At 46.0% G+C, this 17,465-nt stretch overlaps 1 protein-coding gene across 4 annotated transcripts in view; it reads right to left on the reverse strand.

Moving 5' to 3' along the window:
• The window catches only part of LOC142583006 (solute carrier family 2, facilitated glucose transporter member 8-like), a 66,656-nt gene that overhangs the window by 33,627 nt on the left and 15,564 nt on the right, over positions 1-17,465 (reverse strand). Inside the window, exon 1 of one of the 4 annotated variants that reach the window (XM_075693224.1) lies at positions 869-1,080. The exons of 2 other annotated variants lie outside the window; for them this stretch is intronic. In XM_075693224.1, the coding sequence (XP_075549339.1) occupies positions 869-959 (91 nt within the window). In that variant the 5' untranslated portion in view covers positions 960-1,080. Of the gene's footprint in view, positions 1-868; positions 1,081-17,465 lie in introns of those variants that run through there. One more of the 4 variants, XM_075693228.1, reaches the window with a different exon arrangement.

Here is a 17,465-nt window from a genome sequence, read left to right on the forward strand (position 1 = left end):
AGCGTTTTCGCAACCCTCTCATATCTCAACACTGCCTCCGCGGCTGCGGGAATCGAACCTTCAACATCATGCTCAACAGCGGAATGCCGTGGCCACTGATCCACCGAAGCTGATCGTCAACATCCGTGCGCGTAACCGCGCGATAAACCACGTTGCAAGTGCCATCTGTACGTGTTCGTTCTAAACAGGAATGTCCTGTTTCTGAGATGTATACGACTAAACTGAAACAGCGCACTCCTCTGAGGTTCTGATCTTGAAGTATGTCTATAGAGCGTGAAAGTGCGAGCGTGAAAGTGCTGCGCGCATTTTATGTAATTATTAATTTCGACTAATTATATAATTAGGCAAAATTAAAAACATAGTTTGAGTATCTCCAAGCGAAGGCAAACAGCACTACCTTTGTTCTGTCCAGCTACGTGACATTTGCATATGTTTAAACTCTGGCTAAAGTTAGCTGGGACACCCTGTATAAGCATACATGGGACACGGTTCTGTCATCAAGCTTGCGCCGGCGAGCGACCTTGTGGTCTGTATGAGAGGCACGGTCCTCATACGCAAACCGTTCGTATGCTATACACAGTTGTTAATGAAAAGAATTGGGCCTATTTGTGCATTTTCGAAAACTGAGACAAAGTTGAGCGCAAGACAACTGACCGAGAAGTCCATTCTGTCTGTTTCCTCACGTACGTTGTCCCCCTTTCTTTTCTTTTTTTTTTTTGCGCTTAACCTTCCCCCAACCTTCCAACCAATAATGTTGACACGCTTCTCGAATTACGAATGATCGCGCGACAAAAAAAAAAAAAAACCAACACTGTTGCGCTCGCCTCGGTGCTCGCGGAACGCGTTTTAAATGTCCCGGCTAGCATACCCTGCGCCGGCTGTGGATCGCACTCGCTGGAGGGGCACATGAGCGGCTCCAGCTGGAGAGCAGCCTCCCGAGGCGTTGTCACGGTGCCCATCTTCGACTGTCGCTGAACTCCGGCGGTGAGTTAACTCGCAGCACGCACCCCGAGCTTGTCGGCGGCCGTGCTGACTCCGCGCGCTCATATCGCCCCGCAAGAGAGCCAGCCGTCGCAGCGTATACTCTCCCCTCGCCTGCTCTCGCCGGCAGCCGGAAGCTGGAGACGAGAGCGGCAAGGAAAAAAAAAAGACCCCCCCTCCCCCCCTCGACGACCGGTTGCACACATCTTCAAAGCGCAGACCAATTAAGCGGCTGCAGCCAACGTTTTCCTGCAGCATTCAGTGACACCCGGGCGCACGCGCGCGAAGCTGCTGCTGCTGCTACTGCGCGCACAGCAGACGCACCCGGGCGGCCAACAGGCGCGCATGCCTTCCACTCCACGATTGGATACCTGTCCGCTCCACGTACGGTGGTAGCAGAAAACACGGGGAGGGCGTTCGGTAGGTAGCGAAACGCGACCGTATGCCGAACAACGGTGCGTACGCAGCGAGGAGGTGTACAAAGCGCCTCTACGCAAAGGACGCGCCAGCTGCAAGCTGGCGAGTCGACCGACACGTGTACGTTGAGTCACCGCGCAGCCCGGCTCTCGGCCGCGCGGTCAGGCGAGCGTCGTCGTCGCATGAACTTGGAAGTTTCCATGCCGACAGAACGTCTCTGACAACGTGTCGCTCACAAGAAACGCGTGGAACCAAGTGGGATTCGTTTGGTTCGTTGCCTGCGGCGATCACATTCATTTTAAGCAGCTCACCGCCGGGAGAGCCCGAGTTTTACAGCGAAACAAGGAGCGTTCAACAAGGAGCGTTCCTCAAGGCCTTGAAGAAGGCCAGCGAGTGGCGACGTGGTCCGTGTAAAATATCACGGAAATATCGGCCAGCAACACAACCTGCGTCGGAGTACCGAATTCTTTACTTTGAAACGTAATATCTGTGCTTATAAAATACATGTTACCTTGCGCATAGCTGAGTCGAACAGGCAACTTCCTTGAGCGGCATTTTTTTTAATTGGTTAGCATTAGGAGTGCCTAAGCGGAACTGTATGTGTGCGAAGCCGGTCATGTGGTAGAGATAAACATATATATATATATATATATATATATATATATATATATATATATATATATATATATATATATATATATATATATATATATAGCTCTAAGAATACGGTAAAATAACAGAACTTTTCTGGCGTTTCGGCTGGGCTCCAACCGAAACATCAGTAAAATCCTGTTATTAAGAGTGAATTACTTTTAGCTCCCGTTGTCGATGACCAATTTACCTTGAGCCTAAAGCTAGAGCTGTTACCCGAGCGCTTAAACGAGAGCTGCGAGAACAAAACGAGATCATCCGGGCAACCAGTAAAAACTTAAAAATGCGGTCTCTGCCCCCAAACATTTGTACAGGACCGCATTACACACAGTTACTGCCCCAACAAGATACAAAAAATATTGCTTCCGAGTTCTTCCTAATGTTTGCTCACACTATTACTCAAGTGGTAACTTCTAGTACGCTGAAGTTTTAATTATTTCCAATATCGACGTTCAAAAAGCAGGTACAGGGCACTGTACACTCCCTTGTCATCTTCTGGCGCTGAGCGCTGAACGCCAGCGGTCCGTGAGTTCCGCTGCGCGGGTTTTGCGCCGCCTCGAGAGATGGCGCCACGCTGCGTGGCGCCTCCTTCAGGAGCTTCTACCCGCCGCGGTGGTTTAGTGGTTATGGTGTTGTGCTGTTCAGCATGAGGTCTCGGGATCAAATCCCGGCCGTGCTGGCCGCATTTCGATGGAGGCGAAATGCAAAAAATTGCTGGCTCTACCGCGATCTGGTGTAGATGTAAGCATCAAATGGCAACCGGCAAAGCAGATTGGTTGGAGATGATAGAAGCCACAATCTTAAAATGGGTGTCGTGCATGTTCGCAGAGGCAAACTCCACCCCACCACACCGCACCACGCCATACTGTGAACTGGTCGATATGGACACTGCCCAGCTAGAAGAAAACCGGCTGAAGGCCGCAGGACAGGCAGCGAAAGATGCCAGGGAGACAGAACGCACTGCCTAGCTAGAAGAAGAATGTATTGAATTCCGAGATTTTACGTGCGAAAACCACGATTTGATTAAGAGACACGCCGTAGTGTCTGTGTAGTGAACTCCGGATTAACTTTGACCACCAGGTCGTCTTTACCGTGCCCCCAATGCAGCTGCGTAGGAGCTGCGGAAGAGCCGCGCATCACCGTAGCTGGATTCCATGCATCATTACCAGATGGCTCTGGTCCCTGCGCGTGCGCGTGTGTATTAACGCGATAGCGTTAAGGAGCTCGTGTCGCAGAAAAGCCGGTGTCGTCGGCGTCGGTGTCGGCGTCCGCGGCGTTGGCCGTGAGCGATAAATCACGGCAGGCACTTCATAAATAAAAAGCAATTTCCAAGATGGGCTGGGTGGGAATCGAACCAGGGTCTCCGGAGTGTGAGACGGAGACGTTACCACTGAAAAAAAAAACACTGAGCCACGAGTTCGATGCTTCAAAGCGGTACAAAAGCGCCTCTAGTGAACGCGGTGTTGCCTTAGATACGAGCTGTTTCTAAGGCTCAGGTGTGCGTCGCTTGCTCAGGCGCACATTTCGTTGTCGCGCCGAACGCTGCGTTGCTCGACGCTCACCGCGTCCGATGCGGGGCGCGTAGTCGCTGCGCCGTAGCCCATTGTCTTACACTCCTTGGCGGGTCGACGGGAACGCTGTCGCGTTCCACTCTTGAAGGTGAAGCTTAAGCGTCCTCCAATTTTTTACGACTCTTCATGTACTATGTGCTCACACAATGCACAGGCGTAGAGATTCCAACTCGTTGGATCTGCTGCATTTTTCCCCACTATAAAGTTGCGTGGGCACGATGAGAAGGCGTCTTGCCTCGGCAAAAATGAAAAAAAAAAAGAGATATGCAGCAGTCCGACACAACCAGGAGGGTCTGTATGTGAATAAAACTGAGCACGTGCTGGTGGGGGATTTAATTATGCATGATTACAATGAAGGCGCCAAATAAAACATCTGACGAAGGAAGGAGACACGAGACAACCACGTAGGCGCCTACGTGGTTGTCTCGTGTCTCCTTCCATCGTCCGTTGTTTTGTTTGGCGCCTTCGTTGTAATGTATGTGAATAGTTGAGGAAGCGCGGAGGGGCCCACTGCAGCATAGAGTGAAGGAGCAGGGAGTGCACAGCTGATAACCGTCGTGGCAGACGGTTCCCCGTAGAGAACACCAAGGGCGGAGCGTAGATTTGGCGAAATGTAGATATAGACACAAGCATGCACACGCTAGAAGAGAGAGAACTTGCGACGGTAATCGCCTATACAATAGGATTGCTTAACAGGAATTTGTAGTTTCTCATGTTATAACCATATTTCCCTTTTTTTTCTTGAAAGTTTGCTCTGCGGCATAGAACGTTTGGTGCGTATAAGTTATGTATACATGTGTGGTTGGTTAGTACGATGAAAACTAACAAGGATCTATGGTGGGGACCATATACCTACAAATGGTACTCAGGTGCACGGGCGGCTCGGGTATAGCCCCACTTTTGACAGGCAGCGGTGCCTTGAAGAGTGCAGTCCGGGACAATGTCGAGGACCTTCTGTCCTCGTCCAACCATATATGCCTCGACCAATATCGCTGCGCGCGCGCGCAGCGACACACACACACACGAAGAAAGAAAGAAGACGTTGTAAAAGCAGAGCACTTGTGGTCACTAAAAGAGAAGAAGAGCAGGCAATTTGGATAGCAAGAGTAAGCTCTTGGGGCTTTGGCTAAGTGTCGGGCGGATTTAATCCAGCTTTGTAGGTGCCAAGTCGTGTTTTCAGAGAAGGTTGTTTGACACGGAGATAGTGCCACAAATGTCGAAACATTCTCTAGGGGACGGCCCGGGGCGATCTCCGCCTTGGTCGGCCTCCCTACCACCTGATCAAATGAAGACCACTTGAAGCTCTCTTTCGTAGTGGGATGTGCAGCATTCCTATGGCGCTTGTGCCTTAAATTTTCCTGGAGGAGCCATCCGGCTCAACAACCCGAAGGCAGTACATGCGGAACTTCAGGCGGCCACGCATCACTACTTGCACATCGCTGATGTACGACAGTTTGGCAGAGGTGGGATTGTTTGCCGTTCGTCAGACCAGGCGTGCGTGTATGACCTACTTAAGTGCTCATCATTTGGATCTATGCAAGCGAGTGCCTTCATCACCTCGCATCTTTTTGCACTAAAGAAATAGTTCATGGTGCGGACTCCAATTTAAGTCCAGCAGAGACTCTAGAAAAGCTCTCCGCGGCTAGGGCAATTGCTGTTCACCGGTGCAACAGAATGGTGGACAATACACGTTCTCTACCGAGTCAGTAATTTCCACGTTCGCAGGTACATCTTGCCCTACTGAGATAAATTTCTGGCCCCTAATCTTCAGAGTGGACCCGCTTGCCTCACGTCCATTACAATGTCGCAATCGTTGGCGCTATGGTCATAGCATGGATGGTTGTAAATCCAGCCTTCGTTGTAGCTCCTGCGGCGGGAGCCATTCCATTATTGACTGCTATAGGCTCAATCGGACTCGTGCTGCCTCTGCGGTGGAGCCCACAAGGCTGACTGCTCAAACTGCCCTGATAGGGCTAAGGAAGTTCAAATAGTCTAAGTTATGGACAAAAGGCGTTGCCCACGACGAGAGGCCATTGCGGCGGTAAAGGAAAGAGCCCATGGTTATGCGAGTGTGACAGCACGACACCAGGCTGTCGTTGATGGAAAGCCTGTCAGAAGTAATCGCACAAGCTACTGAAGAGTCTATGGCTAAAATTATGGAGCGCATTGTAGAAAGTGTCACGGAATGCTTTAGTGGATTGGTATCCTCACAGTTAGCACAATTATTACCGACGGCTACTGCTCAGCCAATAAACTCTGACATGAATGCCAGTTGACCCCACTCTCAGGAAGATGGGGAAATTGCGTCCCCAGCTCACATAAAGCAAGTCAGGCCTGTTCCAGGTTACTCAATTAAGGTCACTACTGGCCCAAACAACTCTGGTTATCAGGATACCTCAAACATGGAAATGGGCGTGAGGGCGCAAAAAGGAGGTGTTCTCCCCTGGAGGCTACTCTTCATACTCGGTAAATCTAGGAAAATCCTCCCTGAAGTAAACCTGAAATGTAATATTTTGGAGGAGGCTGTTGCCTATGCGGTTCTCTCATCACTGGAAGGTAGGTGAGGGTGCTGCAGCGGAACTGCAGATCAATAATCGCTGCTTCTACTGATTTAAACGTTCTATCTTCTCAAATTTATCTAGATGTAATTTTACTGCAGGAAACTTGGTTATCACCTGAAAAAAAACTATTTTGTTTGCGCAATTTTAGATCCTTTCGCCTAGATTACCCGTCTAGAGGTGGGGGCTTGTTAATTATGGTCTCAAGCGAGTTTTGCCACAGGGCGAATATATCATTCCAGACGATGTCTCCAGAATATGGAATTCTAACAGTAGAAATGATTCTCCCTGGCAGTAGCCCTTTCTCGTTGGTCAATATATACTTTCCTTCGGGTGTGCCGGATACGCACTCACTAGACTGAATTTTGGCAAAATGCGGTAAAGAGACAGTATGGGGATACCGATCAGACCAGTGTGGAAAGCGCCTATGGGAGTGGGCAACAACTAATAACTTATCGTGTCAAAATTCGGGTGCAGTTACATCTATTCGCGGACAGTTTAGATCTGTGCTTGATCTTACTTTCCGGGTCCAGGTCCTTCCATATCCAGGTCCGCATGTGAAACGGCGGATGTTGGGAAAAATAGTGATCATTTTAGAGTTGTGTTTGAAGTGGTAGGTCCGCAGTCTACCATGGAGGCTCGAATCCACTCTTTTGTGAACTACCATACATTTAAAAAGATGCTTGCAGACCACTTTCAAATCAATTGAAAATTATTCATTGAATGCTGATGATATTTGCTCAATGTTAGATACTTCGCGCAAAAGGTCAGAGTTCCAGTTGAAAGCACGCAAAGACACTGCTTCTACAAACTGGTGGAACGATGACTGCTCGCGGGACTAAAAGCGATGTGAAGCTGCATGGAAACAACTCATGCATAGCCAGTTTCCGAAAAACTGAAGCAACTATAAATTTATTCCTTGAATGTTTAAAAGAACGGTATCTAAGGAAAAAGATTACTACAATGTCCGTCATTTCAAATTCCTTTCAAAATCAAATAATAAGCGTGGATTATTTCGGTTCTTAAGATCCCAAAAAAATTATGCCGAACCCCTTAAACTTGGAGTCAATAGTTTTAACCACAGGTGAAAAGCTGACTCTCTAGATGTAATTGCGAGAGGGTTGGAGACCCGATTCGCTACCTCTTTTCCCTTCTCTCTTCAGAGATAGGCCACATCAGAATATTTCGAAGACATTTCTATGTCAGAATTGTCCCAAGCAGTTTAATGTTTACCAGCTGCAGCCCCAGGTCTCGATGGACTCACAAATAAGATTATTAAACTTCTCTTTGACGTCGCTCCTAAGGGCTTGTTAGATGCCGTAAATTACTCTATACAATATGCCCGGATCCCTCCTGCGAGGAGAATCGCGAAGGGGATTACACTCCTGAAAGGCCAAACCAAACGGTATGTTGTAGACAATATTCGGTCTATTTCTCTAACATCAAATTTTGTAAAATTAATAGAAAGATCATTAGGCGCATGTATGATTAAGTTTGGGACCACAAGAGAATTATTGAGCTCCTGCCAAATTGGATTTAGACCAGGGATATCAAATTGGTGCGCACACGTCGACCTAGAGAGCCGAATTCAGTTGGTTCGTTACCAAAAACAATGTGCAGCTCTAGTTACACTAGACATTTCTAAAGCACACGATAGTGTTGAATAGCCTATATTAATAAAGAGAATGCAGGATATTGGAGGACCTGAATACTTCGTAACGTGCCCGGCCGAGTTCTTGCAGGGCAGGGAGTTTTACTTTGCACAAAGTGGAATTTCATCGGGAAAATGTAAACGCGCGGGGTTCCCCAAGGCGCAATCTTATTTATGTTTATTTTATTTAATGTTTTTGTTCAACATTTTACTCAGCTCCATTCCTTATCATCAGAATGTAAGCACGTGCGTTTGCGCTGATTATATAGCGTTTCTTGCTTCGGCAATTGATATTCAGTCACTTTACGAGTGCTTACAGGAATACTTATGCGAGCTAGAAGGATGGCTGGACAGTAACCGTTTGTCCCCTAATGTATATAAGAGTGCCGTTCTTGTCTTTCCATCTACAACACCAAGTTATCACATCCCTTTAATACCGCCATTCCATTATACCGCAAGCGGAAAAAGTCAAGAACCCTGGAATTATTTATGATGGAAATCTTAAGTGGCGTCATCATGTTGAACATATAACTTCGAAAGCTTCCCGCGCAATGGGTATATTAAGAAGGATAAGCAATAATCGATGGGGAATGCGCAGAGGCGCACTCATAATGATTTACCGCATGTATATCCGACCTATACTAGAGTTCGGTTGTGTGTTATTATCAGGCGCCTCTGCTTATAAGCTACGTCCACTATAATTTTGCTGGAACGGGAAGCGCGCTTCGCTTATGTCTGGGGTTACTAAAGCTTGTAGTAAACGCTGTGCTGTACAAGTAATCACGAATACCTTCTCTTGAAATGAGATTTAAAATAGTCACCGTTGAAACATTCATAAGGCTCTATGAATCCCCACTAAGAAGGTCCTATTCAATCTTTATCAACCGACCAGCCCAATTTTTTCGAGTCTCATGGCCTCGGTTTCACACGCCGCAAGTGATTATAGTACAATCGTTATTGAGTCCGTTAGATGTATATATAGATGATGTAATAACGGTAAACAGCATCTCAAATTCATTGGTTATTACTTATAATGGACATATACCCAAACTATGCAAAGCACCTTCCCTCGCAAATTCTAAACGGCTTAGTCCAGGATCCCTTGAATCAGCTCCACACAAACGTAATTACAGCAACAGGTGATTCGCGTAGTGAGGGAAAGGCCGGGGTTGGAATTTTTTTATCATCACTGGATTGGTCTTTTCCTGTTCGGCTTCCCGACTTCACTCCAATATTTCCAGCGGAATTCGTGGCTGTTGTCCTAGCTTTGCGTAAGCTACAAGCTTCCAGCTAGGACAACCACAGTAATAATCACAGACTCTTTATTGCTGTGCATTTCACTTACTGCTCGCGGCGAGTCACATATATTAAACACTTTGTACTCAGTGGCTCCAAGTCATTTGCGGAGTTCACGTTTAGTGTGGGTACCTGGGAACAAAGGCATATTTATGAACGAAGCGTCAGACAGCTTGGCCAAGGCTTCTATCAGCGGTCGTGTGCTTGCCCTTTGCAAACGTAGACAGACAGAAGTGACATTAACGAGACTGCGTTGTCGAGTCCAACCCACAAATTTATACATGCACTGATCTGGTTTGGCAATTTCCCCTTTGTGCCATTATTGCAACTCATTAGAAACGATTAAACACTGCTTATTGGAATGCCGGCGTTTCTCCTACCTGAGAAAAAGGACTTTGGAAATTACAGTGCGAGAGCTCGGCCTGCCATAGAACGCTCCGGTACTGCTACCTTTCGGAGCGTTTGGGCTTGGGCACTCGCACAGGAATGCATGTATCGCCATAGAAGAATTCATTATTGAATCAAACCGATTTCATTGTTGACCATATTATTCATTTCATTCCTCCTTTATTGCCTCATTTATGTTATATACACTTTTTTTTAATGACTGTCCACTGAATCGTTTTGAAATTCTCTCGCTTCAATTTATTCATCAAAATTATAGATTTTTTAAATTTATTACCTGAACACATATGTAAAGTCTGCCCGACTTTTGGCCAATCCCCGTCAATGGGTATGTGCAAAACCCATAAAGGTCATCATTATCACCAAAGGAGACAAACACGAGCGCTCTGGTATGCCGCTTTTGGCGTTTTCTCATGTAGTCACGACTACGTCCCTTTTACAATAAATGACCAACGGGTTAGTCTACCACCTTAGCAAAAAGTGGCGTGCTCATCGCCCCTCCGCTTGATGCAGATACATGCATATATATATATATATATATATATATATATATATATATATATATATATATATATATATATATATATATATATATATGTATATATATATTATATATTATATATTATATATAAACGGCAAGTGAGGAAAGCGAGGGGCCCGATTTTTAGTACTCGCAATCCACAATCATAATAAGCCTTGGCAATGACACCAAGAGCAGTATAAGGTAAGTTATTTGTAGATTTTAACTGAAGAAATGATAAATAAATGAAATGAAAGTGGATAAAAAAACAACTAGTTGCAGGCACGATACGAACCCATGTCGTCGCATTATGAGACCTCTTGGTATCACGGCATGTTGGCTGATTGTCCCAGCTAACTTTAGCCAGAGCTCAAAAATATTGAAGTGTCACGTAGCTAGACACAACAAAGGTAATGTTGTTTGCAGGTCGCTTGGAGATACTCAATTTTTTCATTCCACCTGATTAGATAATTAGTCTTAATTAACTAAGTGAATTAGATGAACCGTGTTAATGAGACAATTGTAAAGCTAAATAAAAGTGTTTTTTTTTCGAGCGGGAAAGAAGCCCACAAATGCACGCAAAATTGCCGCGCGACTGGGCGCTCGAGGCCCTTTGCTTAGCGTAGCTCAAGAACCAAGCCACAGTGTAGCATCAACAACTAAGTTAGTAATAACATCCATAATAAGTCCTACGCCGGGATTCGACTTCCGAATAATGTCTCAACGACACCGAAAAAAAAGTCATAGCTGGGGCGTTCATAGGTCCTATTTCAGTGTTTCAATTAGAGCTTTTAGAATCATTTTAGTACATCCTTATGACGTCCCCAACGTCCGAACAGGAATATCCATTAAACATGCCTAGTATGCTTCTGTACCCGGTCTGGGTTCAATAAAAAATATGATCCATTTGCTAGAATATAACTTTCTCTATCAAATACAAAAAAGTAAGTTTAGACCACCGGTTGTCTCACAAGACCTTATCTGTAACAGAGTTAGCGCTGAGCTAAAGCTTCCTCATAGCGGCTTCGTTGTAGAAGTGCAGTGGCCATTGCGCAGAATGTCTAACAAAAAAAGAAAACAAAAAAAAATTGCTGAGGTTTAACTCTTGTAAACCTAGTTATCACTAGCGAAAGGTCTGTTTGGCTTAGTTTTGCAAAGACTATGCATGCACATAGTGTTTCTTGAAAGTTAGGCCGCAGTCTTTCACACACGTTACACAGGCTGCCGAACGGGTTGTCCGTGAAGTCGCGGTGAGACCTGAACGTAGCAGTCGAGCTTTCCGCCAGCCGAAAGGTGTGGTTCATCAAACATTCGCTGTGGGATCTGTTGCTTGTATCCACGGCTTTGTCTGCTTCTTGTTGTTCGTGTTGCTGAACGATGGCGCCGGTTGCAGTAGCATCGATCTTGGCACGCTTCCGCGTTTGGTAGCGTCTCTATAATGTGCTAATCTGGCCTCCCTTTGCTCTGGTATTTCAGCGGCCAGCTCTGCCTTTGCTTGAGATTTCGCAGCCTGCCGTCTAGTTATATCTACTGGATGATTGCATTCATACTGTCGCTTGTGCTGAAGCGCACGCACAGACGGCCCAGTCGGCGCGCCATCCATAGCGAGACTGAGCGACCAAGCGCCGGCGAAGCAGCCGTTAGAGGCTAAACCCCATGAGCGCGATTTTGTGCGCAACAGTGACGAACGACGGCTTCGAGCGACGGATCGGGCCGTCGCGTGAACACATCGCTCGGTCTTGTCGCACGATCGCTCGGTTCTGCAAATCTATAGAATTCGTCGCTCATCGCCCGGAAGTGCTACGAGCGACTAGCCAATAGCGCGAAGCCGGAGCTGGATGTACATAACTCAAGTACTTCCGATTGTCAAACGGAACGAGCAAACGATTGAATTTTTATACGTGCAAGGATAAGAACCTGCTGCAAGACCTTCAGAAATATTTTATGCTGATTTTTACAGTAAAACACATCGACTTAAGTTAATAACGCACGCGTTGCGCTAGTTACGGCACCTGTATTGCTGCCCTCATACCGGCAACACTGGGGAGACGTCGCTCGAAGTCATCGCTCGTGTATCGCTCGCATGGGGTACGACTTGTATAGGCGACGAGCGAACGCGACAGCCATCTCCGTCGCGTCACTTGTCGCTGTCGCGTGCAAGATCGCTTGCATGGGGTTTATACTTAAACCCTCGCCTATAGTCACGTGGTACCGCAGCTGCGACGCCTCTTCGTGACGTGACGTCACACCTGGCCACACTTGCCCTCCGGCGGCTCAAGGTCACTGCGACGCGACGAATGACCTTGCGAGACATGGCGTAGTAAAGCTTTCGCTCTAAAGGTAGTTCCGTCCCGAGGACGAAGCACGGAAAGCGATAGCAAGGCTTAGCGCTGCAACCGCGCAATCGATAGTTGACAGTGGACGAAAAAAAAAAAAAAACATGGCGCATTTTACAAATCGCTGTGGAATCGCCCAGGATGCAACTGTTTTTGAGAGGTGACCATTTTTGGCCCACAGCTCTTTGTCGTAGGTCAAGCATGTGCTTGCCAAACCGGATGATTATTTGCAATTTGACTCCTTAACTAAATGTTAAGGAGTTTCCTAAGAATAAGGAGTTAACAAACTTTACTCCTTATCAAAAAGTTAAGCAGTTAACTCTAACTAAATGTTGCTATATTTAAATGCTTCAGCAGTGTAACGAAGAAACGTTTCCGCGTCATCAGAAGTGTAGAATACCATGTTGTTTATAACTATAGCGGCATAAGTATGTAGTCACTTATATAAGTAGATACTGAAAGAGCCGTATTGAATAAATACTTAGAAATGCAATTGCATTGAACAAGTCTAGTCTATTGTAACTGTCAAATTTACTGATTTTGTAGTTTCGCTTAAAATCAACATTTAGCGCTCCAGGAGTTCGCATTCCAACTCAATGCTAGATCTAGGGCTCCCATTCCCACTCTACCTGCCAGAATGGTGTCATCATTCCATTATCACATTGCATCACGAGTATTCACAAATGTGGAATGATTCCAGAATCATTCCAACTCCGGAGTCGCCAATCTGCAACTCTGATCACAACACTGGCGTGATAAGCACCGGCAGCGGAAAGCGTGTCCCAAAGCGAACGTTTCACGCCACTGCTCACTTTCCCGTTTCAACTGTGCCGCGCACCTCCCAAGTCGCACCATTCGGAACGCGTGAACGCAGCACGCACGAAGCTGCCAGCAATCTCGGCTCGTCCTCGCGTGCTCGCCCTTCGTCCTGGCACCCGCCACCGCTCACGATTGCGAATGAAGACCTCAGCGAATGCAGATCTAATCTAACAGACCTGCCTTTTGCATTCTCATGAGAAGGGACTATAAAAAGACCATTGGAAACTTCAGAAAAACTATGCATCATAATGGGGAAAATCAGCAACTGTGTCACAAAACTAACCATTAGAGACTACGTTAACAGTGTGGACGACGAAGGACGAAAGTATGTTGGAGAAAGTAGATGGAGAGTACATGGAGAAACGGCATATTAAATAGGCGAGCTAAAAAAAATGACTAGAATATAAAGCACTCCATCTATGTCCTGGTTATTTTTTGACAGCGCTGTTTACATTGCAGTCATTTTTTGTCCCGATGTGCACGTTATGCATTAAAAGACAACATGGATTCGCAATTCCAACTCGCCCAGACCAACGCCTCATTAAATAAGGATGCAGTTAAGCTAGAATTCCTGGGAAAGGCAAACGAATTCGAATGAAAATTTGACGAGAAGCATTCGACACCATCCATTAACCACGTTACACAAACTAAAATTTAGTCCACCTTTACAGTTCATTAGCAAGTACATTAGTAATTGGTCATAAATTGTTGAAACTAACAATTATCGGCCTTCAGCAAAAATAAATAAATAACAATAATCAATTGGGTACCACAGCAGTCTATCCTTGGACCTCTACTCTTCCTTTTTCTCATTATTAATAATCTGCCCACAGTACTTTGCAATCCTAATTGTCTTTTATATGCTGATGATACTACCATTTTCGCTGCTGATAAATTTCACAATTCTTTTCAAGAAAAATCTAACAGCGATCTTCATCATGTCCTCTCCTGGTTTAAAGCAAACGTGCTGCATATTAATTCTTCTAAGACCACATTTATAGTATTCCATTCTCTCCAATTACGTATAAGCTCTAATTTAGCAGTTTCACTTGAGAATCATGTTCTACTTTTGTCTAGCAGTGAAAAGTTTCTTGGTGTAACCCTTGATAGGCACTTAAACTCTGATCTTCATGTCATCAGATCAGATCATAGCTTCAAAATGTTTCTTTTGGAATTCGTGTAGTTATTAACGCACGTTCCTACTTCCAGCCTCACATTCTTTTATCACTATATTACGCTTACATTCACTCATCTTTCTTACTGAGTGTCATCCTAAGGCAACATATACAGCACATGCACACGTCAAGCCCGTTTGACACTTACAAAAGCAGATTGCAAAGCTTATAACATTCAGCCCATTTATAAAAATTTAAGCAACCTTCTTCTCTACGAGTTGTTTTGTCATAATGTATCAATGTTCATTTTTCGTCTTCTACACAAAGAGGTGACTGTTGAAAATTTTATCAGTACCAACAAAACCAGATTTGAAGAGTGACAAAACCTACCACTCTCAAAAGCTAGAACTTTGGGAAGTAAACCACCTTATACTGTGATGGCAATTATATGTACACTCCAAGCGCATTTCTGCCATCGGCGTCGCCGTGAGGTTCCACATAAAGTCCAAGGGCGATAACACCGTCGCTACGCACCCTACGCTGTATGCGTGAGTGAAAGCGTGAGAGGGGAGATCGCTGCTCAATCTCGCTCGCGTGAAATAGGCGAAAGCGGGGAGGAAGCGCGCAGTCTTTCGTCGCGGTCGAGGGACCCAACGTTGCGAGGTACCGGGGGGGGGGGGAGGGGGGAGAGACGGCGTTCTACCAAGTCGTACTCCGGCTGAAACTGCGCATGTGGCGGCTGCGTGCGGTCGCGCAGCCCTATCTTGAGAGCGATCTGCGTTGGGTGGTGGTGGCTCGTATACTATAGCTTTGTGTGTGCTGTGTGTTCTCGGCGCTCACTTTGCGTGGAAGCGACAGACAGCAGGCAGCTGCTGCCGCCGTTCCTCACGCCATGTCTTGACAGCCAGTTTCCGCGGCGATTGAGTGAGATGTATTTGTTTGTGTGCGCGGGTGACGCAATGCTTGTTAATTTAGTTGGTATGCCTAAGTTTACAAGTTTATACGGCCGATTAAACTACTATCCTCACTTCGTATAGCTGTCCAATAATTTGATATCGCAATCGATGCTTCGCTTTCGGGAGAAACCGCGACTTCTTTTTGTTTGGTAGGGAAATCAAACTAGCATAGCACACATGTGCAATTATATCGCGTTCCTCGTTGCATTCACTTTCATCTCTAATAAAAAAAATTGTTCGAAAATATGCCTGGTTGATGGCGTGTATCTTATTCTCCCAGTGAAATGTTAGTTTAGTTTGTTTTCATTCTATTTTTTCTTAACTATTTCATATTGCTAATGGTTTTTCTGCATAGTCCTATACTTCATTGCATATTGTTTAAATTATGTATAATGTCTCTAAGTAACTGACCGCTAAATGTTAAAATTTAAACTTACATATATATAGGGTGTGCCCCTGATAGCTTTCAACTTTGGGATACCTTATCGTGCTACTTAGTGCAATAGCAATTGTATGTACACTCCAGGCGCATTCCTGTCATCGCCGTGACGTACTGTACATAGTCCAAGGGCCATAGCATCGTCGCCGCGTGCCGTATGCTGTATGTGTGAATGAAAGCGCGCGAGAGTGAGCCAACGATGGCTGCTCAATCTCGCGCGCGCGAGGGAGGAAAGCGGGGAGGAAGCGCGCCGTGTTCTGTCACACGCAAGGCACCGGGGGAGGAGAGAGAGGGGACTGCAGCTCTGGCGGCAGCTGCGTATTGCGCGTCTGCTCGGGCCCTATATTGAAAGCGATGCGCGACGAGCACAAAGTCTAGGTTGGCCGGGGGCTCATAGCTTCATGTGCGCCGCGTTCTCGCCGCATAGTTCGCGTTGAAGCAAGAGGCAGCAAGGCAAATTCGCTCACTGCTGCTGCCGTTCTTCCTCACGCCAGCGTGTCCGCGCTCACCGAGTGAGGCGTGTTTGCCGGTGCGCGCAACACCATGCTTGTTAATTTAGTTGGTAAGCGAATGTTTACGAGTTTATATGGCCGATAAAGGTACTATGTTTACTTCGCATAGCTGTCTACTAATTTGGTATCGCAATCTATGCTTCGCCTTTCGGGCGAAACTGCGACTTATTTTAATTGCTCAAATGTACAGTACAATAGATCTACTAAATTGGGGAGTAGTGGGGAATAGATGGCTAGAGTCATAGCATTAAAACAGACCTTAGAGCGAAAGTTAGTTCTGCGCTCCCTAGTACACCTTCTCACACCGCACACAAACTGTGACGGCAGCCGCATTGTTCAGATTTATGGTATCAGATCGTTCTTGATAATGAACTTCCAACCAAACTTGGTGCAGTGGCTGCGGCATTATCTGGCAACAAGTCTCTCTTAAATTATGCAACTCCAATATGCTGGAGCGCTGGGACATAAGGAACACTAGCAAAATAAGTCCAATAAAAATTATGCAGATCCAACGCACATACCAGGATCTATGTGAAAATTGCATTACAACTGATCATCTGCACAGTGTTTTCCAGTGCAGCAATTACCGTATGTGCCTATCAGGTAGCATGCGGAGACCTCCCCCCCCCCCCCACCATGGGACCGCACATTAATCTCCAAGATTGGTCCACTTTGCTATGACACTGTTGCCAGTCAGGCCTCTCTACTCTGCACTACCTCGGCAAGGTTTCAGTCGGGCAGATGTGCCATATCCTAGAAAAAGAAGGCATAGGAATCTTTGCTTCAATAAATGGAGTAATTACACACTTGATGGCGTATATTTGTTGCACAGAGGTACCATTTGTCGTCTTGCTGTGTAATTCCATAGAAAACAGTCTCTCACTGACACATCTGTAGGGTGACCGCATATGGCTATATATGAGCAGATTCCTTATACGAGTACTGTTTTATAAGCAACCTATTTGGCAAGACATTGGAAGCAGCAGCCACGGTCACCAAAGTCTGGAAGGGTCTGCAAAGAAAGTTTTGCTATAAACTGAAATTATCTTAAGAATTACCTTCCGAAGTGCTAGAAGCATTATGCGACTTATGGTAACATTTCATCACACCTCTGAACAAGCTCAAACAGGCTCCAGTTTTTTTAAGTCAAGTTCCAGAAGGGCTGAATAAACACATCCTATGACCAGGTTACTTACAACGCCCCAAATCCAAAAACATAGTAATGAGTGGATTATTTG

The sequence above is a fragment of the Dermacentor variabilis genome, chromosome 5 (assembly GCF_050947875.1).
Source record: "Dermacentor variabilis isolate Ectoservices chromosome 5, ASM5094787v1, whole genome shotgun sequence".
NCBI classification, from domain to species: Eukaryota; Metazoa; Arthropoda; class Arachnida; order Ixodida; family Ixodidae; genus Dermacentor; species Dermacentor variabilis.